Source organism: Solanum verrucosum, unplaced genomic scaffold (genome assembly GCF_900185275.1).
Source record: "Solanum verrucosum unplaced genomic scaffold, falcon-dt-bn FXZP01000115.1, whole genome shotgun sequence".
Taxonomy (NCBI): domain Eukaryota; kingdom Viridiplantae; phylum Streptophyta; class Magnoliopsida; order Solanales; family Solanaceae; genus Solanum; species Solanum verrucosum.
In genome coordinates, this window is record NW_026020680.1 from 1744574 (window position 1) to 1771480 (window position 26907).

Below are 26907 nucleotides of genomic sequence, written 5' to 3' on the forward strand. Positions count from 1 at the left end.
GCATTTTTGACCCTTTTCCCTTCTATTAATTACTTCTTAAAAAAATGTGTCACGTTAAACTTGGACAAGTAGAAATAAAGAAGGGAGTAATATTTAGTTTTAAAACGTGGGAGAGATGAGGTTGAGATATTTATATCTTATGAGAAGAATCCAATAACAATGATGGGTTTGATGGAAACTCTTGTATTTTCATTGCAGCTTAGCTGGACTGTGAGAGAATGTGGTTGGGATTTTCTTTGGCAAAACAAACGTGTTCCAAATGGAAAGATAATCTAAACAAAATAAGCAAAAATTCAAGGATAATCCAAAATTTCATCATTTCCATGGCTCTTTCTACTTCCAACCCAATTAGTAGTTGTAGCTACTAGTTCAGCCAGACCACTATGGGACCAGATCATGTTAAGACTAAGCCCTCCATTATTGGGGGTGGGGGGTGATGGTACAAAAATCACCAGTGAAGGACAATGGGAAGAGAGGCAGTAAAATTGAGCTTGCATTAATCTGAGAACTTACCCATGAATAAGGTTAGTTAGTTATCTACAAAGTGAATTTACAAGAGCAAATTAAGTGTTGATAATACATGGCTTATGTTGGTACTAATGCCAGAATTTGGTTCTTGATGATTCTCATGCACTTCTGTATTTCAGCATACACTGGAAAATTCTGTGAACAACAAGGTTGTAAGCTTGCTACAGCAGAATCCAGTACTTTTGCCACATCAGCTGGTGGAAACTGTCGTTCCGTGCACTTCTGCAATCATGTACAATAGATAATCATGTTGTGTCAAGCATAAAAGATGCAAAATAATGACAACTGTATGGGTGACCAGAGATATGAACTGAATAACCAAATGTGCTTTTGGAGATATCATGTGCTGCCATAAAATACTTGGTTGGGTTATCCTTTTGGAGTTGATTAGCAAGACATACATAGTGTAAACTCATCCCCAAGGTATCCGTGTGTGGACTTACAAAGATGGGAGGTCACAACAAATATATTGTATACTGGCGATCATGATAATGCAGCACACATACAGAGACTAGAGATCATCTTTTTTTCTCCCTTTTACATTATAATAGATAAGGACACTGGACATCCTCCTCCTCTGAGGCTATCTGGCAATTTTGAAGGGATAAAACTAGGTGAGGGAAGAGGAATTGCTCCTTCAGTCAATCTGTTTGAGTTTCTCCTTCTCCCTTTATTTATCACTTATCCAAAATCACAATACATTGCTGTCTTAGTTTGATAAAGATAATTCTGTAATCCAGATATTAAGATGAGAAACATCTTCTGGAGGTTATGGAACATTTATGTCATTCAAAAAAGAGGCAACTCAATATGGAACCCAATGTCGCGAAGGACATGGTACATTACCTAAGCAAAGGTAATTTCCATGCCAAATGTTCTAAAGCAATAATCGTATCACAAAAGCTAGTCCAAGGGCACAGAAAAAACTTGAAAAATGTGCTGGAATTACGGAACTAAAGAACTTGCCAACAGAATACAGGAAGATAAACAAGGTAACCAATCGTATTTACCTGAATCATAAGCAAAGTAGAAACGCATTTGGTGATAAGTTCTGAAGGAATTTCTGCTTCATTTCTATCTGACATATTCTTTGACTTAAGATCAGGTGGCTGCAACAGATCAATGCACTAAAAATCAATTGATATAGAGAAGCAAAATAGCCACTACACAAACATGAGGTGGTAAATAATCTTACAGTTGGCATGCAAGAATCATCTAGTAGAATCCGATCATTCACATAATCAATAGCCTCCTCAATCTTCTCGGTGGTGTTGTCTCTACCAGTAAATGAAAGCATCGCCTACACAGGGAAGTTAATCAGTCCTAAATAATCTTACAGCAACATGCGGACGATAATGATGAGATCACAAACATGATAAGAGTAACATAAATAAAAATTAGGACACAATGCAACATGAACTTAGTGATGCAAAACTCTGGAGGCATTACATTGAAAATCAAGTCCAATTGTCTGATAATATTAAACCTGGTTACGAAATAGTAAAAGGATTTAAGTGAACTAATTTCAAAAGTTTTCAAAAGAGTTACTGGAGGTCCAATTTTTCTCCTCTTAACTTTGACCCTGATGTATTTTCTCAAAATATTTTGATCCGGTTATATATACCAAAATGAAATAGTAACCACCTTTATGCAAAATCTCATACTACTACTGCATCTTTTCAAGAAATACATTTCAATATTCCCAGTCTGCAGAAGTAAATTAAGGAATAAATCAACCTGGCAACCATGCAAATGACGTTTCTGAAGAAGCTAATAAACAGTACTCCCTCCATCCCAAATTATGTGATGTAGTTTGACTGGGTATGGAGTTTAAGAAATATGGGAAGACTTTGCAATTTTCCAAAACTATCCTTAAAATAAATGAATTTTTAAATACAAGAGTACACATTTGTTGGCATTACGCCAACAATAAGTGGGACCCAACATGGGTAAAATGTTGATACTCGATAGTGTCATTAAATGTTCGCCAAATAAGGAAAAGTGTCATTCTTTTTGGGACTGCCTAAAAGGGAAAATGTGTCATATAAAATGGGGGAGTAACATGCTATGCTTAATCATAACCCGCTTTAGAATTTTTTCAAACATGATCTTAAAACTGGATTGGGTCACACCAAAAATGCTTTTAGAAGGCTCCCAACAGAAATAACAGTTGAATGTTTACCTGCACGGCTGCATCTACCATAGTACGGGATTTGATTTTTGAGTTTTCTATTATCTCATTGACAAGGAATCCTGATTCCTGCGGTTGATTTGTACAACGATCAAAAGTGCTCGCAATACTAGGATCAGCAAAATTTGGAACTGGCCTTGGCCAAGCAAGTGGAATGCTTCCGTGATAGGTATTCCGCTGCCTCAAACGAAATAGAGCAGAAGAAACCTGCCAAAGCAAATTAATGTTATAGCAAACTTTGTGAACCTTAGAAAATTTAAATTCTACTTTCAAGGATAAGCATACCTGTTCATTGACTTCATTTAACTGTATTAGCACGGCAGCATATTGCTTCTTGAAAGGCTCTGAGTCCTTGAGAGAACAGTCGTTGCTCTTTTGGTTTTCCAAGACATCATCATTCATGCGCCTCAACTCTGAAACCACTGCATCCTACACGTTCAACCTAATGACATGAGCTCACTGCACATCTGACACAAGATATGCATGCCTTTTGTACATGTAACGTCAACTAAAGAAATGCATCTATTGACACAAATTCCGAAACACATACATTGAAAAACAAGGACAGCTGAAACTAAAAATGAAAGACAAGAAGAAGTACAACTCTAAAATAGAAGAAACTAGTCATTAGTTTGGTAAATGGTAGCAGCATCTGCTCAGGGTAGCTTCCCTCTTACCTTAAATTTCCCCACTCCAAACAGAGCAGTAAACACAGCTTTTGCAACAACAAATACATGCTCAATCAATACCTCCACATTTTTCGAACAATTTATAGATGTGCATATAACTATAAGACTAAGTTCTATAAAGCTGCTTCAGCCTTCGTCTTCAAAAAGTAAATAGAGCTTTAACCAGCTAGATCATGAAAGCTTATCCCTTCAACAATTTCTTCTTCTTTTTATGCAAATAAGCCCTTCAAGTTCAGGGAGGGAAAGTGAAGAAGATATTTCTCCCTCATTAGCTTATATAGGTAATTCGGACATAAATGCCTGTTAGTTTTATTCATAAAGTTTTTTTATTTGGTTGAATAAAAAGATATTGTTGAATTATGCGACAATCTCATCTAACTAGCTTTAACTTTAAAATGTTAGAAAGGGAACATGTTTATTTAGTATATATAGGTCTGCAAGATGCTCCTCACATGCAAGCCTAATTCGTTTGCGTGATTCAAGCACGAGAAGTAAGACTCGACTATAGGATTTGTATCACCATGACACCATGTTGAATTGAATAACCACCTCATCTATAAGTTTAAGTTGGAGAGTGAACATGTTATTTAGGTCTACACGACTAGCATAAGCAGACAAAGATACGAGCATATGTAGGGAGAGAAAGAAAGAGCTAGCTTTCATTTGTATAATCTTCATGCATGGATCATATGAAGTAAAAACTAGGATTAGTATTGTAACCTTTTTGTCTAGTGCACGAGTCAACTCTGCAAGAGCTTGAACATCAGCTTCCTTTGCTTGAATCTGACAGACAGCAGAAGGCTTTGAATATGCGATCTGTTGATATGTGGTGGTTTCCATGACTCCAGATTTAGATTGCATATCAGCTTCTGCTGAAGCCACCTGGCCATCAAGTTACTCATAAATTATGTGGAGGGAGAACACATAGATAAGCCTACAAAACTCTCTTTTCTTCTTGAAGGAGAGGGAGCAGCAAGTCTCAAAAGAGATGGTGGAGAGCAATTTCATGTATTTGGTGGACAGTGTGGACCCAAAGGAATAGAAGGTGTTTTGAGGATAGATTCAATACTATGCAGAAAATTAAGTGGATATGTATTGCATATTTTCATTTCTGGTGTAAAGAAGCAAATGTAGAGGATGCAGATCAAATGGTAGACTTTTTAGGATCTCTGTAATTAGTTTTTGGGTCCACAGTTACCGTTGATAACATTTTGGAGTAGTCAGCATACCGTTAATGCTGAGGAACACAAATTACTAGTTTTCAAAAATTATGTGTAAAATAAAATGTCACTTACAAAACGAGAAGGGAGTGACGATCAAAATTCTAAAGGGAATTCTCAAGGTATATATCAATATAGACTATATAGTACAACAGAGCTTTTGAAATCCAGGGTAAAATTGGCAATCATGAAATCTACTAACCCCCAAGTTGAATGTCGGTTTTTTCAGTGCTGAGGTAAAGCAACTTAAGGTTCAGCTTTCTAAATCGAAAATCTACAAATATACCCTTTCTGTTTATGGGTACTGACGATATAATTAAGCAGTGTCTCTCTATCATAGAGGTCCTAAGTTTGAGTCTCACTGCCACCCATTATCAAAAAGAATTTCCATGTGTTTGGTCCATGAAAAAAGAATCAAACCTTGCACATGAGGGGGACATTGTGTGTTGAAGATACAATTAAGTAACTGAAAGTGTGTTTTCTCTAACAATTTAAGCTTTCAGATGATACGGGAAAACACTTTGACAATGTGGTCTACTTTGGTGTGGTATTTCACCTCAATTACCAAAATTTAGAAAACAAGGGCAGGTATGTTGAATTAAAATAGAAATACTATCAAATATTTATATTTTTGTTTCAAAAGCCAAGTATATCAGAGATAATTTGATGGCTAAATCTCATAATTTTAAAACCCCCCCAAGTCAACTTAGAACAATTAACTTGGCACAGAAGTACTACATTAATGTGTTACAAAAAGTTATATGACAATCACCTGTATTCTTGCAACAATTTACATTTGAAAGTTGTATGACAATCACCTGTATTCTTGCAACAATTTACATTCTATTTCTTATGTTAGAATATAAATAAGTATTTCCTACTTAGAATAGGAACAAGAATAGGAATAGGAATAGGAATAAGAATAGGAATCCTAGTTGGAAAAGGATTCCAATGTAGTGTCTATAAATAGGGTTTCAATGTAACTATTTAGATACACAATTCAATAATATTTTTCCCATATATTTCTCACATGGTATCAGAGCATTGGTGAGAAACTTCAAGTCACCGTGTCAAATTCCGGCGACGACGGTTGGGACTGATTTGTGTCATCTTTCGTTCTGAAGGTGTTGTGCGAAAGACAACACCATCACGAGGATCGGGAAGCTCAGGCGACCGAACCCCAATTAGATCCACCGGAAAACAGCCCCTCACGCGCCTCCACGCGCCGTTCGAAGGTGGAAGTTTTCCGGCAAGATCTAGTCACGCGTTGGCGCGTGAGTGCTGCTCCGGTCATCTGTTTTCGAGCAGTTTTCTTCTGTTAGGGTCGTCCAGTATTTCCGACCAGAACCCAGTCAGTTTTCTCCAGATCCGATCACCAGAATTAGGGTTCCGGTGATTTACAGGCAGTTTCCGGCGAAAGCAGACCACTGTAGGGCAGTTTCTGGCAAGTTTCTGGTAAAATCAGAATTTTCAGGCCACTGTGGGCAGATTACGGCAGATTCCGGCAGCTTCCAATATTTTCAGACCACTGTAGCAGTTTCTGTCAGTTTCCAGCATACATACCAGTCTATGGAGAATCGACGAAGGAGAGAACGTTTTGGAAAATCTCGATCCAAGTGTAGTCATTGTCATAAACCTGGACACACTCGTGACGTATGTTATATTTTGCATGGTCCACCACCCAGTTATGATCCTATTGTTCTAAAGGAATATAATGAGCTCCTTCGAAATCGCGCAAGTAAACAACGTTTTGGAAAACCTCGATCCAAGTGTAGTCATTGCCATAAACCTGGACATACTCGTGACATATGTTATATTTTGCATGGTCCACCACCCAGTTATGATCCTAGTGTTCTAAAGGAATATAAAGAGTTCCTTCGGTATCGTGCAAATAAACAAACGTCTCCACAAGTAGTTTCGGTTGCACAACCTGATGTTTCTGTTGCGGGTAATTCATTTACTTGTGTGTCACAGGCAAGCACTCTTGGATCATGGGTCATAGACTCAGGGGCTTCTGATCATATCTCTGGTAATAAATCACTATTGTCTGATATTGTTTATTCACAATCTCTTCCAGCTATTACTTTAGCCAATGCAGTGTTTTGGACGGCGAGAGGCGACAAAAGGCGACAAGGGCCTGCCTCGCCACGCGGCGAGGCGAGCGGCGAGGCGCTCGCCTTTTTGAATCGAGGCGCCAATTAATACCAAATAAGTGATATATATATATATATATATAATAAAATATTACTAAAAATATTTATGAAATATATATAATAATGAATTGCATATTTTGATATAATTACATACAAAATAAGAGGAGTATAATTGTTAAAGAAGAGAGAAAATATAATAAATATTAAAAGTATAATTTATTTTATAAATAAAAAAGGACACACTTATCTAGAGAAACTCTTTGTCTCTAGTTTTCTTTTTCAAGAAAAGTTGAAAAGACTCTACTTTTTGAAAAAAGATACTAAAAAAGCTGTACTTCCTTTACTTTTCAAGAAAAAACTCCTCCTCTTCTTCTTCTCTCTTCTTCTCTGTACTTTACTGTACTTTTCAAGAAAAAACTCCTCCTCTTCTTCTTCTCTGTACTTTTTCAAGCTGAGCAGCAGCAGCAGACGCGAACTCGCAGCAGCAGCAGTCGCGACAGTCGACTTCAAGTTTCCAATCGCAGCAGCAGCAGTCGCGAACTCTAATTCCAGTCGAGGGATTGATTTCAAGTCTCCGGTCGCGAAATGAGGAGCAGCAGTCGCGTCATAAGTTTGAAAAAATACCCAAAAAAAACCCTAATTTGATTATTTGGCTTTTTAATTATTAAAATTCAGACTTCTAAAAAAAAAGAAGAAAAAGGCGACGCCTATTGCATCGCCAATTCCACGTCACCCCTCGCCTTGGCTCGCCTTTTTGATCTCGCCACGCCTTGCCTGAAATAGGCGCAAACCCCTCGCCTCGCCTCGCCTTGTCGCCAAAGGCGAGAGGCGCTCGCCTTTAAGAACACTGAGCCAATGGGATCCAAACAAAACCAAAAGGGGTTGGAAAAGCCAAACCCGTATCTTCTGTCACCCTAGACTCTGTTCTTTATGTCCCTGGTTCTCCTTTTAATCTAGCATCGGTTAGTCGTTTGACGAAAGCCCTACATTGTAGCATAACCTTTTTTGATGATTTTTTTCTCATGCAGGACCGCAGTACGGAACAGATGATTGGAACAGGACATGAATCACAAGGCCTTTACTATCTTACCTCTTCAAATTCCTTAACAGCATGCTCCGTTACAGATTCCCCAGATCTAATTCACAAACGTTTGGGACATCCAAGTCTATCCAAACTGCAAAAGATGGTGCCTAGTTTGTCTAGTTTATCCACATTAGATTGTGAGTCGTGTCAACTGGGGAAACACACTCGTGCTACATTTTCACGTAGTACTGAGGGTCGTTCAGAGTCTATTTTTTCATTAGTTCATTCTGACATTTGGGGTCCTAGTAGGGTCAGTTCCACCTTAGGATTTCGTTATTTGTTAGTTTCATTGATGATTATTCGAGATGCACTTGGGTTTTCTTAATGAAAGATCGTTCTGAGTTATTTTCTATATTCAAAAGTTTCTTTGCTGAAATACAAAATCAATTTGGTGTTTCTATTCGTACTTTTCGTAGTGATAATGCCTTAGAATACTTATCATCCCAGTTTCAGGAGTTTATGTCTCACCAAGGAATTATTCACCAAACATCTTGTCCTTACACTCCTCAGCAAAATGGTGTAGCAGAAAGAAAGAATAGGCATCTCATTGAGACTGCTCGCACTCACCTCATTGAATCCCATGTTCCGCTGCGTTTTTGGGGTGATGCAGTCCTTTCATCTTGTTATTTAATTAATAGAATGTCGTCTTCTTCTATTCAGAATCAGATTCCACATTCCATATTGTTTCCTCAGTCACATCTCTATCCTATCCCCCCTCGTGTCTTTGGGAGCACATGCTTTGTTCATAATTTAGCCCCAGGGAAAGATAAATTAGCTCCTCGTGCCCTTAAATGTGTCTTTCTTGGTTACTCTCGAGTTCAAAAAGGGTATCGTTGTTATTCACATGATCTTCATCGATACCTTATGTCCGCTGATGTTACATTTTTTTAGTCTCAACCTTACTATACATCTTCTGATCATCCTGATGTATCTATGGTCTTACCTATACCTCAGGTTTTACCTATGCCAACCTTTGAGGAATCTACGATTACTTCTACATCTCCAGTTGTAGTGCCACCACTACAAACTTATCATCGCCGTCCACGTCCAACCCTAATCCCAGATGATTCATGTCATGCGCCAGACCCTGCTCCTACTGCGGACTTGCCTCCTCCTAGCCAACCGCTTGCACTTCAAAAAGGTATACGATCCACTCGAAATACTAACCCACATTATACCTTCTTAAGTTATCATCGTCTATCATCACCCCATTATGCATTTGTGTCATCTTTGTCCTCTATTTCCATTCCTAAGACTACAGGTGAAGCACTTTCTCATTCTGGATGGAGGCAGGCTATGATTGATGAGATGTCTGCTCTACATAAGAGTGGTACTTGGGAGATTGTCTCCCTTCCTGCAGGTAAATCTACTGTTGGTTGTCGTTGGGTTTATGCAGTCAAAATTGGTCCAGACGGTCAGGTTGATCGACTTAAGGCTCGCCTTGTTGCCAAAGGGTATACTCAGATATTTGGGCTAGATTATAGTGACACTTTCGCTCCTGTGGCTAAAATAGCATCTGTTCGTCTTTTTCTATCTATGGCTGTCGTTCGTCATTGGCCTCTTCATCAGTTGGACATTAAGAATGCTTTTCTACATGGTGATCTTGAGGAAGAAGTCTATATGGAGCAACCACCTGGTTTTGTTGCTCAGGGGGAGTCTAGTAGCCTTGTATGTCGATTGCGTAGGTCACTCTATGGTCTGAAACAGTCTTCTCGAGCTTGGTTTGGGAAGTTCAGCACAGTAATTCAGGAGTTTGGCATGACTCGTAGTGGAGCTGATCACTCTGTGTTTTATCGACATTCTGCACCAAGTCAATGTATCTATTTGGTTGTTTACATTGATGATATTGTTATCACCGGTAATGATCAAGATGGTATCATCGATTTGAAGCAACATCTCTTTAAGCACTTCCAGACCAAAGACCTTGGCAGATTGAAGTATTTTCTAGGTATTGAGGTTGCTCAGTCTAGATCAGGTATTGTTATTTCTCAACGCAAGTATGCCTTAGACATTCTTGAGGAGACAGGAATGATGGGATGTAGACCTATTGACACTCCTATGGATCCGAATGTTAAACTCCTTCCAGGACAGGGGGAGCCACTTAGTAATCCTGAAAGGTATAGACGGCTTGTTGGAAAGTTGAATTATCTCACAGTGACTAGACCTGACATCTCTTTTCCTGTGAGTGTTGTAAGTCAGTTTATGACTTCCCCTTGTGATAGTCATTGGGAAGCAGTTGTTCGTATTCTGCGATATATAAAGTCAGCTCCCGGTAAAGGACATGAGCATATCATTGGATATACAGACGCTGATTGGGCAGGATCACCCTCTGACAGACGTTCGACATCCGGATATTGTGTTTTAGTAGGAGGTAATTTGGTGTCGTGGAAGAGTAAGAAACAGAATGTGGTTGCTCGATCTAGTGCAGAATCAGAATATCGAGCAATGGCGACAACAACTTGTGAGCTAGTTTGGATCAAACAGTTGCTGGGAGAACTAAAATTTGGCAAAATTGATCAGATGGAACTTGTGTGTGATAATCAAGCGGCTCTTCATATCGCATCAAATCCAGTGTTTCATGAAAGGACTAAGCACATTGAGATTGACTGTCACTTTGTTAGAGAAAAGATACTCTCGGGAGATATTGTTACGAAATTTGTGAAGTCAAATGATCAGCTTGCAGATATCTTCACCAAGTCCCTCACATGTCCTCGTATTAATTACATCTGTAACAAGCTAGGTACATATGATTTGTATGCACTAGCTTGAGAGGGAGTGTTAGAATATAAATAAGTATTTCCTACTTAGAATAGGAACAGGAATAGGAATAGGAATAGGAATAAGAATAGGAATCCTAGTTGGAAAAGGATTCCAATGTAGTGTCTATAAATAGGGTTTCAATGTAACTATTTAGATACACAATTCAATAATATTTTTCCCATATATTTCTCACACTTACAAACTACTACCTCTGTCCACTTTTATTTGTCATGTTGTGCTTTTCGAAAGTCAATTTGACTAATTTTCAAAGTTAAATTATATAACGTTAGTTCGATATTTTAAACAAAAAATTTAGATATTCAAAAATTATATGAAAAGTACTATAAATTGTAATTTCTTGCATATCAATATGATGAAAAAATAAATCGTAAAATGTTAGTCAAAATTCTTATAGTTTAACTCTAAAAAAGGAAACCATGACAATTAAAAGTGGACGGGAGGGAGTATAATGTTTCAGTTGATCCTGTGGAGTTTTTCATTCACCACAAAAGCACTACAAACATCTATTTTGGATGGGTGTAAATAGACTCTTTGAATGATTATGAAAATGTGATATAAAAAACGGAGAAGGGTCAAAAATACCTCTGAACTATAGGAAAAGGTTTAAAAATACCTTTCATTCACCTTTTAGTCTAAAAATACCCTTCTACTCATCTTTTTGGTCTAAAAATATTCTTCCATTCATCTTTTGGCTCAGTTATACCCTTAAAACTAACAACTCTTGCTTTTCTTTCCTTTTCTTTTCTTTTTTTTAAAAAAATATGTATTATGTGTCATTTTATAATTAGATGAAATAAAAATTCCACCTCAACTAAATTTTTTCCAAATAATTTATTCAAGTCAAAATAATATACTCTTTAAAATTCCAATTTCCATTTTTTGTATTTGTTGTTTTTTTTTTAAATTTGTTTTGGTATTATGAACAAATTATGGGGAAAAAATTCTAAAAAAGTTTTTTTTTTTTTAAATCTAGGTTGTACGATTTTTATTTCCTTCGACTGGTTGATTTTTCCTTCTCAGTCTCCTATTCCTGCCTATTAGTAATGCTTTCTACTAACTATATATGAACTATAAATAAGAGGAGCAGCAAGTTCTGCACAGACAGTTGGGCAGATCATACACAAACAAAATCTAAAAAAAAATTATAACTCCATGATCCCAAAAAACTAAAAAAAAAAAAAAAAAGTTACACCAAATATTAAAAAAATAGTAGTTTTCTAAAAGTTTTTTTTAAAGATTTTTTTCTATAATTCATCCAAGTCAAAATAATATCCTTCTTCATAATCTGAAAATAATATTTTTTTTTAAAAAAACTACAACAAATATAAAAATTATTAGATTTTTAAAAATATTTTAGTGGGAGTCTTGAAGAGGTATATTGTTTTGGTTTGAATAAATTATGGGGGAAAATCTAATAGAGGTGGGGGTTCTATTTCATCTAATAAAAAGAGACACACAATAAATACTTTAAATAAATAAATAAAGAGAGGGGGGGGTTGTTAGTTTTAAGGGTATAAGTGAGCCAAAAGGTGAATGGAAGGGTATTTTTAGACCAAAAATATGAGTAGAAGGGTACTTTTAGACCAAAAGGTGGATGAAGCATATTTTTAAACATTTTCCTATAGTTTAGGAGTATTTTTGACCCTTTTCCGTATAAAAACATGGAAGTGGGGCTGAGGGCTTAGTCCAAGTGACAAAGGATGAGGGGCTTTGGACTTAAGTCAAGAGATTCGAGCCCTATGGGACTAAGCTTGGTATTAAGTGGAGAAGAGTAGAGGGGTGGATCCATTGTTCCCGAATTTCGAAAGTTGTGTTGGTCCAAAGGGTTGGCCCCAAACGGATTTCTAGGTCATAAAAAGAATACTTAAGGGGAGATTGAAGAAAAGGAATAACTGCATGAGAAAAAGGAGCATCACAAAAGGCATAAATTAAGAAAGGAAACATCACATAATTTTGATTAGAAATTGGATAAAAAGTTCTCTCCTGAGTCCTAACTTTAATTTGTTTGAACTTTTACCCAAAGTCACTTCAGCCTGTTCTAATATTTCAAGCTTGGTAGGTGGAAGCTCTACTAGACCTCCACCCACCACTTAATGGGACAAACCAAAACACAAAATACTAAACATAGATTACCGCACACTCCAAAAGCTAGAAGAACCACAAGGCCAATATTTCTGATATTAGTACAGATACAAGTTACAACTACTCCATGCTCCATTGAATCTATGTTCATAGTTTTTATCGAGAATTTGTTATACCTTGGAGGAAAAGAGTTAATACTTCACTTATGCTTTTTCTTCCTGATAAGTAAATTCTTCAGTTATGTTTTCCCAAGTTACAACAAAGTCGGATAATTCCTAGGGAGGTCTTAATTGTTTTGATTAGGAACTGGATGGGACATATTGCAATGTAAGTTTCTATGGGTTCTTGAGAATCATTGAATCTGAAATATATGAGGTACAAAAGGTATTTAAGGAAGAGTAGAGGAGAACCACTGACCTTTGTCTGCTTTAGGAGATTACTGATGGGATGATTTGGCGGGGAGAAATGAAAGGAAATGTCGCCATTCTCCTGGCTGTCACCAGCCGGAAATTGCATAAACTCATTTGCTCGTGCATTCATCTTGAGCTCATTAGAGCTCTCAAAAAACTTATCAACAGCATCAGCATGCCTTGTAAGTAATGTGGGCATGTTTTCAAATGGATTTAGAGGCATGCAATCAATGTCCTGACAGAGCATTAAATGTTCTAATTAGTCATCAGGTCCAGAAACCAACCAGTGGAGAACCAAAACACAAAGTACTGAAATACCGATTCTTTTTATAAGTACTGTACTGAAATACTGATTCATACACACAGTAAATGTTATGAACAAGTAGAATAGCTAGTTACAAGGACAGATAACATTTGTCTTCCAACGAATAAAAGAGACGACACGCAGGAGTTCAATAATTCAGTTTGGTTGGGACTTAAGTAATCAATTTAATTTAGTAATGCCTTTCTTTTTCTCTTACTTTCTGTCAGAAGCATCCTCAGAAGAAAGATTAGGTTTACCATATCTGGAGGATGGCACCCCAGTGTGAGTACAGACATTTGGACTCACTATAACATAACCTGATTCCTAATTTTATTTCTTTCACATTACGGGATAGCTTGGAAAGGAACATAAACAATTAATAAACTACTCCTAAAATCCCAAACTAGCTGTACTTGTCTTAGAAAATACTACATAATGTATCTGTCTTCTCTATTCAAGCACACTTCAATCAAATACAACCAGCCTTCTCTCACTATATCCATATATGTGCTACTCGCACCTTCGTAATCATCTCTAATCTTGTCCGATCTTTGTGAACCTAAGAGGAACTATAGACTAACATAGTAGAATATCATATGAGCACATTTAAGCAATAATGAATTACCATGACAAATTCAACCCCAAGCTCTGGTCGGTCAAACTGAACACGACATCTAGAGTGATCAACTGTCAGCACATTTCCATCATGTATCTCTCTTGTTTTTGGATGGATCGCAATCACACGTTGCCCTACCGACAAAGGCCTTGCAAGATCTGTGGGTAGCCCTTCCCTGGTACCTTCACGAAGTTCAGTATAATGTGATCTGACAGATTCCCGGTATTGATTAAGTTTCTCCTTTTCTTCATTCAAGAATTGCTCAGAGAATCGTCGTGGTTTTCCAAGAGAACTACATCAAGAAAGGATCAAATGGACCATCATTAACATAAAAATAATAAACCCCAAATGTTTAGTGCCCAGGGAATAGACTCAATAGAGTGACTTCCAAATTGAAAGAAAGTTGAGAGGTATACCTTCTTATGACGCCCCATTCAACACGAGTTAACCTTGGAACATGCCCTAATCCAACATGATGCAGGTACTCCACAAATTCCCTTTTGGCAAACCAAGGGTAGTCAATTGCACTGTAGAACCACTCATACGTACACCATCTTCGTACCTGATGGTTGGAAAGGCAACTGGAAATCTTTTTCTGCATGCAACGTATGCAAGTTAACTAGTGTTCATGTCATGATAATGAACTGCAAGATGGACAAAGGTGAATAACTAACCTTAAGACTGAAAGCTTTGTCACGAAGTGCAGTGAAGGATGCACTAGTATCATCCAAACTTTTATCAGACATCTTCAAATCTTTTTGCCTTTGAGGTTTTTTCAGGTCCATCTTATGCCTGCTTCTGACTTTAGTAGGCAAGTTCACCTGGTTTTCCACAGGGATCTGGGCAGTTGATTGAGCTGAATCACTTCGTTCAGTTCTTGGATCTGCACATGATGAATGCTCCTGATCTTTGATTAATTTAGGTGAGACCTGATAGGATCTTTTACCCTTATTGGTTGACTTCTTTGATGCTTCTTTTGCCTACAGGAGAAAAAATACCAAGTAAAATTAGAAACAGTGCTGCTGATTAAAGTATCCAATCTGGCAAAATGCTCAACACTGTGGTTCAAACATGTCTAAATCTCGAAACAACACTTAAATTAGACAAAAGTAAGAAAATCACCACAGCTTCCTGAGATTCAGTAACATCATAGTTAACATGACCTTCAGCTTTTCGAGCCTGCATGATTATCCTCAGAAGTGTTACATATCATTTATACATCAGAATATTGAACAGGGATGCAATGCTGTCTTCTAATACCTTAGACGACATTGCTTTTTGTGCCCTCCTCGCCTGCTTTGTTTCAGGACCAGCGTTAACATCAGTAGATGTAACTTTACCATGCTTTGATACCGTACTGGAAGCAACTTCAAACTTTGATAAAGGTTGACTCCATCTCGATTTAACCCCCATCGATCCACGTTTGTCTCTTTGTCTATGTGCTGGAATGGCTTCCAAGGAGCCAGATTCATCGACATGATCATCAATTTCATCCTTGACGTGGATCATTGACTCTGAAAAAAAAAACAGAGAGAGAATCTAATATACTCACAGTCAAGACAGAATAACAAACTGAAAATCAAATGGAAACACATGAAGTGTGATCAAGATACAGGATAGTTAGCATATCCAACACTTCAACTGAAACCAAAAGGAAACAGTCAAGGAGAAAAACAAACCCAAACACCAGAAGTGAAAGGAAGTTGAAATCACAAGCAGGAAGAAATAGCAATGTCACAACTATGACAAGATGGAAGAATTAAACGCTAGTCATACACTTTCAAGGTAAGAAAAATTGTAAGATAGTAAACCCTCCACTAGCTATTTGGACAAAACAGAGAGCACAAACAAAGAAAAACGGAAAATACTCATCTTCTACAACACAGAAGAAATACACCAAGGAGCAGACTAGCAGATTATCATGACAAGGAATAGTAAACAAAAATCTTGTTTCATTGTCCATGAATCCACAGTTAGGTCTACGATATCCAGGTTCTTCTATACTGGCTAATACATCCCAAATCCATATACTTAGTGATATACTTACCATCAAAATCCTAAATCAGTAACCTCAAACTTGCAAAAAAAAAAAGTTAAGAAAAAGCAAAAATTGCTACTAGATCCATCCAATATTACCAGCTATTTTAGGAATTAGCGCAAGCATGCCTTAGATTTATTTTCTCTCCTACCTAAGGATATAGCACATGGTAACCCGTGAATAAATGTTAAAAAGTAAGCTTATACAACAATATACTGTCTGCATACAAATTGATGTCAGGACATTGTAAACCACATCCCTACACGCTATTATTTAGTTACTTGTACAGAAATTTTGAAAAGATAAAAAATTCCAGAACAGATCAGAAGTACCTAAGCATGTGCAACACTTTTTTCCAGCCAAATGATGATGAGCTCATTAGGTAGAATATCACAATCTAAATAATTTCTTCCTTTTGGTTTATTCTAAATAAGGAAACATCCATTTAACCGCAAAAACAGGATGCTTTTGGAATAAATTAATTACCTTCTTATATATCATAAACTGCAGACAGATTTGAGATATTTGGTGCATGTTCTTAAATATATATGGTATTCGGTCAGTCATGCCAAGAGGGTTGAACAAAGTTATCATTAGTTGGAAGGACAGAAGGTGCGAAAATGCTAAGATGCCCAGAGAACTATTCCTATGAGCATATTATGGGCCAAATGGATAGACACTTTTGAAAGTGAAAAGCGCTCAAAAAAGAGACAAGGTCAACTGGGCTTGAAGTGAAAAGCGAGAAGTGAAGTGCACAATTTACAGAAGATCAGAAAATACAAAACATATATGAATTTAGTACTGTAATAATTGACTTTCAACTAAAACAACTAATTCAATATCAAATACACAGTAACATTAATATTAATCCAACTCAAAGTTGAGTTTCAAAGAACCGACTGCTTCTCATTGAGGTCACTCACTTTGTGCTTCATTATTTGAAGAGCACAATTCACTACAGTGCATGGCATTAACCCAAGGAGAGACAACCCTCACATCACATTAAGCAAAAAAAGTGATAGCTTATAACAACGCTGACCGGATAGGAATCATTTAACAGAGAAACAGTGTTGTGAAAAGCGACAAAAAGCGTGCTTAAAGCACGAAGCGAGGTGAGGCGCAAGCATTGCACTTTTATGCTCTGAAGCAAGGCGCTGCTGAAAAAATGAGTGCTTCAGTAGGCCAAGCGAGAAGCGCGCTTAAAGCAAAGGCAACAAAAAGCTTGCTTAAATGAGATAAGCGCTAGTTAGGGTTTTTTTTAAATTTCTGTTAAGGTTTTTATTTTATTTTTAAAATCTGTAAATATACTTGGGACATCTTTCCAATTATTTTCTCTCCTTGGTCGACTTCTGCTACACTCTATAGATTAGTTCTCTTCTCCTCCTCCTCTTCTCTTCTTCTCTTCTTCTCGTCGGTCGACTGCTGCTCTGTTTTTTTCTCTTCTTCTCTTTGGTTGCTGCTGCTTTGTTTTTTTCTTTTTTTTGTTTGCTGGCTGCTGCTATGTTTTGTCTCTATATTTTTCTTCCTTTGTTTTTTTGTTCTTCTGTGACTGAGTTACTGCTGCTCTGTTTGTAATGCTATGCTCTGTTTTTTTCTCTTTTTTTTTGTTTTGCTGGCTGCTACTCTGTTCTGTCTCTATATTTTTTTCCTTAGTTTTTTTGTTGTTCTGTTACTGAGTTACATTTCTACTTTTGCTTGTAGAAAGTTGTATAATGTCACAATGATGAATAGGAGTTTGATCCTTTGTGATTTGGTTATTTATTTGCTTTATATGTTATGACTTATGAGGATTATTGACTATCTATTTACTTTTTAATCTAAGAATATATTACCTCTATTGAGTTCTTTAATATTTTTTATTTTTATACTAAATACTGCTTTATTTGGAAAAAGTGTGTGCTTCGCTTCACACTTCTGTGAAGTGAGCCCTCGTCACTTTTTTCCGCTTCTCGCTTCCCGAAACACTGCAGAGAAGTAATATAGCTAACGTGAAGTTCAAAGGTCTACAGAATTTGAATTTTGGAGTAGGTTGAACATAGTAAAAAGTATAGAGGATACTGTGTTACTAGATCCCGAATATGCTCAGTAACTTTTGAATCTTTCCAAAGCACTTTCTAGGCGCTGGTATATAAATAAAAATACTTAAATTATCAAAAAAAGAAAAATACCCATGCGTATGTTTGTGTTTGGCCCAAAGAATTAGAATTTCCATCAAAAGTAAAGTCATTGTTTTGGTTTCCATAGACCTATTGGAGTAATTTAGAGCCCGTCTGGATTGGCTTAAAAAAGTAGCTTTTAAGTCAAAAAATAAAAAGTAGGGAGAGGCCTACTTTTGGTTTTTAACTTTTTTTGAAGTCATTTTTAACTTATTTTAAGTTATTTTGAACTAGTCAAACACTCCCTAACTTATTTTAAGTCATTTTTGACTAATTTTAAGTTACATTTATATTTGCCAAACACTTCCAGAAGTCAAAAATTGACTTAAAAGTATATTTGACAAACTTTGAAGCCAATCCAAACACCCTCTTAGTCATTTGAAACACAATAGACAGGCCATAAATTCTGTAAGTGAACTCATACAGGGACAGGCAAGCAGCTGTGAAGATTATTAAGGAAAGAGATAGAAGCATAGCATAGTCTGAAAGCAAATGTGCAAAGATAATCTAAATAGAAATCACTGTTCTAACACAATTTTTAACTGAATTTAACTTTTCAGTAAATAATTCACAGAAAAAATCGGACCTCTAAGTACAGAGTTAATTCAAAGATCGGAAGTTTCAAATAACAAGAGAAAATACCTGAATGCATAGAGGTCAAAGTAGCTAAAATATTAGGCTAAGACAGGGAGAATACGAAAGGGGGATAGAGAGATACTATCAACACCCAGCATATCTCAAATAGCCATCAAGCAAGCTTTCATGCAAAGATCTATTAGAAACAGAATTTTGTACCCTTACCATCTTCATTTTCTGCTGTTGGCATCATTAGAGACAAATCAGCCAAAGTTTGTAGAGCATCAAAAGCGGAGCTTTCATCTACATGAAGGAAAAAGTAAATTAGCAGATATAACCTCTACTTTCACGGTCTACCAAGATATAACAGTTTCTATCACATAATAAGAGGTTTAAAGTCAAATTACTAACCGAAAGTAGCAAGCTACTTTGCATTTAAATAACAGAACTCAGAAATAACTCTTGCTTTACAACTTGAAAAACAAAGTCAAGCTAATGACAAAAGGAACAGTATCTCAAAAATATAACAGAACTTCCATGATGTCCTAACCCTATGTTGCTGAAACTTGTAATTCTGAGTCCATCCATTCTCTACCTTTTCCTGGCTGTCTAAGACTTTACTGATAAAGTACCTCCCTAAAGATTAATGTTATGAAGGAAATGTTCTCATCTATAGCCTGCCATAGTAAAGCCAGAAAAGGAAAATATCCCTAAGAATGGCAATCATAAAGTTTAGCTTACTATCATTACAATGGCACAGAAGTAACAGACACTTCGAGTTTTGAAGGTAGACTTGGGAAACTTGGTTTGATGATTAAGCACTTGGGAAACCTATTTATGTTTCCTTTTTTTCTTATTTTGATTGGGTTATTAGTGAAAACCTGCTTTGGCTTTTGACTCTTATTCTGATGCTGTTCACATTCTGAAGTTCCCAACCACTTTGAACTTGTTAAACATTGTCGGAGGAGTGTTTAGTATGTCTATTGTGGATCAATTCTTGAGTTGCTGCTTCTGTAAGTAACTTGTTGCCTTCAATTTTATGGCATGACATGTGAAAAGAAATGGACCTCAGCCTAAATCAACCTCAAAAGCAAGTTCATGAGGTGAGGATGGGGGCCCAGGCTGACATCTAGAGCATGGACAACATAACATGGGCTTTATACTAGATAGGAAAAGAAAAGGGAAAGGGGCGTTAAGGAGATAATATTTGAGGTTTACATAGCCTTCAGCTAAAACAAAGCAGATACGGTCTTATATACGCTCATGTATTTCGACATTGTAAGAATTAATGGTCATTGTGATGAAACAAAAACTGTCATTTTCTCCTTCGAAGAGCATTAGCCCTAGTTTAGGTTAGTGCAGTAGTAACACCTCATACTTACTGCTCAGCACTATTGTCAAACTTGGATGCATGTTCAAATCTTATTACTCAACTTCGCTTATGTTTCCAAAAATCCATCCTCCTTCCCCCTCTTAACTAGTGGCAAACGATAAAATAGAACAATCAAAGAGGACCAAAGGAACATTTAAAATGCTGTTAAATTATTAAAATGGGAAGTTCTAAAGAACAGTAATCTACAAAACTTTGTAATACCTCTCCCGAAAAGAACCTTTTTGCTCCTCTTTCTTGAATTCTTTTCATTTGTGGCCTCCATTTCAAGTTTACCCCTCGCCGCACCCAATTTTTGACCTTCTTCTGTACCACTACATGCCTCTTTGATATCATCAAAATGATTGTCACCACTATCATCGACTTCCAACTTTCTACCGTAAGGTCTTTTTCGCTTTTGTGTTGTTCGACCAACGGTTCCACTTTCCCCCAACTCATTCTTATACCGCATCAGCTCACCAGTGTCCGCTTCCATGCTTCCCTCTTCTCCATCCACTTCATTACTAAGAAGCTTGACATTGCCCATTTCCATTTTAACACGCTAGTTGGGGGAAAAAATCAAATAGTTGATCTGCTGAGGACATAAAGTCTATGCAGATAAGTCACAATGTGAAATGAAAGTAAAGTCATACCTTTCTTTCAGCAGTCCCAATAGGTGAGGTCATAGCACCATCCGTCCTACGGTTTGGTGTCTTAGAGACCTGAGGAGACCCACCTCTTTGTGAAGCTCCTGTTAAAACTAATGCTATCTTCACATCATCATCAGTGTCATCTGCCTGCAGTTTCAAACTTTGCCTACTTGGAGAAAAATATTTCTCACCCTTGGGATTTTCGTAAGAAAAAGAAACAGGAAAGCGTGGGGTTCGTTTTCCAACAGCTCGAGGCCGGCTTCCTGAAAGGCAACTCCATAGAAAATTCATTAATATAATCACATGACAGGTACTCAATCTTTAGATAAAGAAAAAGAGAGTAGGCTTCTATCTTTAGTTACAGATAATAAATGAAAAGAAAGATTTAGTTTGTTAACATAGTTTTTTTGCATCCATGTCTGAATGGTGAAACTGCCCCTCAAAGATGTCAAGCCTCAGTTTATTCTGTACATAGGTAATGTGGAAGGCAGATAAACAAAATGACATCCTGGGAAAAGCTACTACTGCATGAAAGTACAATGCACTGGTGACAATAAACTCTATGCAAGAATAACAAGCAAGAAAGATTCTAATATAGGCCCAGCTGGAAGACTTTTTACAGATATTATATTCTTTTTTGTCAGAATAATACTAAATACTGAATTTTAATGTTTACTTTTTTGCTGTTGTTGTTGTAGTTTGGGGGGGGGGGGGGGGGGGGGTAGAAGGGACAACGCACCTCCTGAACGCTTCTTCTTCAACAAAGTTAAACAGCCATGACTAGCTGCTAATGCTGAGGATGTCATCTCAGATGCTTTAGATGCATTAGGGAGAACTTTAACCCGTGCACAATTCTGAAATTTTCGAGACATTCCAGCATCCTCATTACTTTCTTGCTCACTGTCGCTTGCTGCCTGACATCCAATAGTCAAGTTAATTCACCAGCAAATACTGAAAATTAAGACTCAGCTACAATATTTAAACACTAGAACTCAGGAAACATGAACAAATATAACACTTCTCTTTTCAAAAAGGTTTTCTTGCCGACAGTAAGAAAAATGCTTTTGCTACGACCTGATGCCTAGAATTATCGTTCCTGCTGTTTATTTAACAAGAGGCTCGTTTGGTATGAGGTACTAAGAAAATAATTCAAGTATAGAATTTGGTATTTATCTATCTTATGTTTGGTAGGTTTTTTTCAACTTCATATTAGTTAATAGGGATAAGGGTCCGAAAAATATCCCAACTTTGGTCGAATTTGCTATTGCGATACTAAACTTTCATGAGGACCTATTACCTCCTTAGACTATTTAATACCGTATTTTTTACCCTGTGAACTATTTAATAGTGTATTTTAAAGGTATATATGTGTCCATGTGGACACATTACTAATTATAATTTTGCATTATTTTTTATGTTCACGTGGACAAATATATATGTTTAAAATACGGTATTAAATAGTCTAGGGAGGTAATAGGTCCTCATGAAAGTTTAGTATCGCAACAACAAATTCGACCAAAGTTGAGGTATTTTTCAAACCCTTATCCCTAGTTAATACATGTATTGACTTGTACCACAATTTTGGATAACTTTATATCTAGTTCATGGTGGAATAACAATATTTGAAGAGACAACAATGCTCATTATTATTCTCTATCCCTTCAAAATACAATCCACAGCCTGAAAAGACAATTGTTGTTGCTTTATGAATTGATGTCCTGATTTTTAATACAACAAACCAAACATCTACTAAGATATAATCCCCGCATTACAATTCCTACATTATAATCCCTACATTACTAATCTTTGCATTATTAATCCCTGAATAACTCGTCTCGGTATCAAACAACCCCTAACAGCTTGCAAAGACCTTCCTATTCAAGACAAGCTACATTTTCAATTGAAGTATTTAGGAATTCCATCCATTAGATGCCATGAAGCTTTCAAGTATCTCATGTGCAACACTACTCCTTAAGCTTGAAACAAATATGTAAGAAATATATAACTCTGGTGGACGGGGAAACTCCATATGTCTTAAGTCTTACCAAGTTGCAGTAGTGATCAGTCATCATGGCAATCAGCCCAGCAACAGACGCAGTCCCCTCTGGAAGAGATAAATAAGCCTGAAAATACAGTACAATGAAGTATAATGAATTGCATCATCATTTTATATGTACAATATATTCAATACTGATTAATTACTCAGTGGAGTTTATTCTAAATTTAAAATTTATAATAATAACACCATAGAAACAATCATCAAATTGTAGTTGACTTGTTACAGGCAAAAATCACAAGACCATGATTTATGATGATTTTTTTAATAAACACAATGGTTTATGATGACTGACATGGCATTCCATGTTTTCTATGTATATAGCCAACTGAAAGGCAAAAAATGATCATAAGTGAAGTGATTACTCTTTTTTAGACCAAATGTTGGTCAAGAAGATGATTGTTGTGCTCTCCAAAAAAAAAAAAAAAAGAGATTGGCTTTCTAACTGAATGTGCTTCACCAGAAAAAGTTTTCTTTTACAATTGCAATGGAGTTTGGAGGGCTGTTTCACGGTACTAATGCAACATAACAGCACCAAAAAGAAAATGAACAAATCATATCACCAATTGCTAATGCAGATTTACAAATGTGAGGATCAGTTTTGATGCAAATTTTCAACTAATATCAATTATTCATAATATCACATTGTTCCATATCAGAATCCAGAAAAGGAAAATAAAGTACCACTAAAAGTCAAACTAAGCTGGTTAAGATGACACACACAAAAAAAGCAGAGCAATGGAATCTGGAAACTGCTCAAAACAGACGGAAAAAGAGGGGAAGAGTATGATAAGATAATAAAACACGGTAAGGAAACTCAATCAATTAAATATGTTAAATTGCTAGTTACAACAGAATAGAAATGTCATATTTATTTATAAAAAGAAACAAGGAAAAACTTTAAGTTTCATATTACTACTGAAGGATATACAGCATCCTAGATCCTACTGCAAACACTGGGAACTATGGTCTTTCATTTTAACACAATCCTCCTCCTTTCCTTCTATTCTTTAGTGGAGATGTCATTTTTACAAGGTGCAAAATAGAAACTTGTGTGTGTGAAAGGCTCTGATACGAGGCAATCTCAAAGTACTCATGGAACCCTACATTGGACGCCTGAAAAGTGAACTCTATGCAGCTGGTAAGTACAAAACAGCAAATCATGCGTACACAATAGACTATCTGATAATGTACAGAGCACTCATGGAGATAGGAGATTGCAGCTCATGTTAATAACATCCAGAGGTATCGATGATACTAGTAGCAAAGCACATATCACCATATTACCAATTATGAGTGATGACCATGTAAGAGAAAAGGTTAAATTATTTCCAAGAGTAAGAAGGAATCAAAGGATCTGTGGCAGAGCGCAAGCGATGTTAATTGATAGCCTACTAGTACTAGAGAAACTGAACAACAGATGAAAATAGCCCCTCAAAAATAGACAACCCTACCCAAATTTCTTTGTGAAAAAGATCTGACTTATTGGAGTATTTTGCTCCTCAAAAAGCTTATATTGAATAAAATGTTCACAAGCCAACAACGTGAAGTATCAGAACAAGGTTCCAACAAAATGGACTCTCTCACCATGCTATCAGTATAGATGACATTTAAGACCAGGTATACATCAGCAGGATTATGAATAAGAAGATGAAGAGAGGTATTGTCAATCAAGATACATCGCTAGATGATATCATAAGCTAAGAGGATTCAATTATAAAGGCATGTGTTACTTTGTTTTCGGCATTCAGAGCCTACCCTATTCATCGTGTAAAGAGCTTCCACCATTTCTGCAGATCGGGATTTCACTGCAGATGCAACCTGCAATAAGTACAAAGCAGATCTTAGAGGCAAGGCATCAGAGATCAATCAACAGAAAATATATGCAAGTTACAGGGTATATTCAAGAAACTTCAGTTAATGGATATACTTTGAAATTGAACTGACCTTTTTCCAATCTTTTCCATACTTGCGGTATGCTTGATAGAAGCGTGTCAGGTCTTCCTCACTCCACTGGGGACCAAGCATGTCAGACAATTTCTTCTTCTGCAATTTTGAACAAAGAACCGTGTCAAAATGCAAACATGATTCCTTGCCCTCCCCCAGCCTTCATAGAGTACGTTACATCAAACCTAAGAAACTAGATGAAATATTTCTCCTTTCCAACTCAACTATTACCACTTTCTTTAAGAAACCATTTGGTGTGAAGAATGAACCTTTGCGGCTTGGCCTAACTCAACTCCAAAACCTAGTTCATTATGGGAGGAGAGGACTACCCAGACCATAAAAGGAAACCACAATCCATTCCTTCAATCGGATTTGACACTTCCCCCATGCCCATGACTGGACATTGGAGTGTTGATAAACATAATGCAGGGTCCCAACATTGAGAAACACAACAACAACAACCAATGGACTTCGGACCTACCTCAACACCAAAAGCTAGCTCACGGGGATAGGATTTCCCAAGTATATATAAGGAAACAACAACTCTTTCCCTCAACCTGTGCGGGACTTGTAGTTGACAAGAATAAAAAGGGAAGTGCTGGAAAGTTATGTAAGAGGAAAGTTGTGAGAATTTTTTTTGAAAACTTCCCCCACAAAAATAACTTCCATAAAAATAGTGTGATGAAAGAATTACAATATTTTTTAAGGAAAGTTGAAAGTTAATACCAGACATCGTCTTATCATTCCAAATTTTCCTCTTCCATTCAAAGAAAAACAAGCAGAAAATTGTCTTGACTTCTCTGACACATTTCTAGCAACTTCCTAACATCCTTGATGAAATCATTCATCTCTCTCCTTGCACTACCTATCTCTTTTCAAGTTTCTACTATGGCAAAGGTAACATGCACCACCTATGCTGTCAGGAGGCACCACTTCTCAAACATAAAAAGAGCATGTTATCATTTCCAAGAAGACACTAATTTATCCTAGATTCCAAAAGAAAAAAAAAAAACATTAAAGAACTCACTAACATGCTTCATCGTGGAATATTACAAAAGCAAACAAAAGTATACTAAAACTCACCCGTTGCAAGCTTTTCTTTGCATTGTCCCCATTGCCATCTTTACTGGGAGAGATGTCAGTTGTAAGAGATTGTCTCTTGCTTAAGCTTCTAATTTTTTTTGCTGGAGCCATGCCAAAAATCTTGAAAAACCTATACCAAAAAGCAGAATCAGGTAAGCACAATGTAAGATTCTGCTTATAACATGTTTTAGGAAGTGATAAAATACATCGCTAATAAGCATGATGTCCACAGCATAGTTTGTTGATCAATATACAAGTAAAAATGGTAAATATTATATAAGCAAACAAGTGGCTTATTAACAACTAATAACTTTTTCTTAACCTTCAAAACTCACATAGTCCTTCTAAATGGTTTTCAAAGATATGCATGCATAATTTGTATTAACAGCTTTAAATTGTAGCTGCACCTTAACTACTTTTACCGTTCTTCCATAGGTTTAAAACAGCATCTTCTATACAAATTTATTCTGCACACACAAAAATAAAAAAACTTACTTGCTTTTACCTAGTAAATCCAGCAAATATCTGGAATTATGCCTACCAATAATTCCAATTCATAAGATCAATAAATTTTCTTGCATGATGAACAAGGGTTATCAATTCTATGTCTATGTGCTCAAAAGATACAATTACTAACTCTGGGCACTCAACAGAATTAACAACAAACACTTAACAGATACAAAAACGGCGATCTGATAAACTTTTTGAAAGACCCAGAAAGAAAAGATTGAAACTTTCAAAATCACAGTTAAAACCCCCCTTTTTTTGCACCAATTTGAAAAAGAAAAGGTGAGTTTGTTTACCTATGAAAACTGTTTGAGCTTCTCAAACAAAATTCAGAACCATGAGCTGCGATACAAATGGGAGAATTCGGTGAATTTTGAAGCGCGGGTGAGAAATTGCAGAAATTTGCGGTAGAGAGAATGGGGAGAAAAAGATGAAAATATTTTGGGGGTAATAGCCGCGAAACTCTG

At 36.6% G+C, this 26907-nt stretch overlaps 1 protein-coding gene across 2 annotated transcripts; it reads right to left on the reverse strand.

The window, feature by feature from the left end:
• Window positions 1-461: 461 nt before the first annotated feature.
• On the reverse strand, window positions 462-26907 carry LOC125812148 (protein ALWAYS EARLY 3-like). 2 transcript variants are annotated; one of them, XM_049491631.1, is made up of 21 exons: window positions 26737-26907; window positions 25934-26063; window positions 24851-24949; window positions 24662-24724; window positions 22893-22970; window positions 21587-21761; window positions 20851-21110; window positions 20423-20759; window positions 19054-19131; window positions 15319-15572; window positions 15181-15237; window positions 14733-15038; window positions 14475-14653; window positions 14068-14350; window positions 13146-13373; window positions 4129-4290; window positions 3005-3148; window positions 2711-2926; window positions 1724-1828; window positions 1539-1637; window positions 462-750 (listed from the first exon to the last, which is right to left on the reverse strand). In XM_049491631.1, exons 2-21 carry the CDS (start codon window positions 26042-26044, stop codon window positions 586-588), a joined length of 3399 nt encoding a protein of 1132 aa, XP_049347588.1. In that variant the 5' UTR covers window positions 26045-26063; window positions 26737-26907; the 3' UTR covers window positions 462-585. The 2 variants fall into 2 exon arrangements, with proteins under 2 accessions (XP_049347588.1, XP_049347589.1); XM_049491632.1 differs by lacking the exon at window positions 26737-26907 and adding an exon at window positions 26341-26362.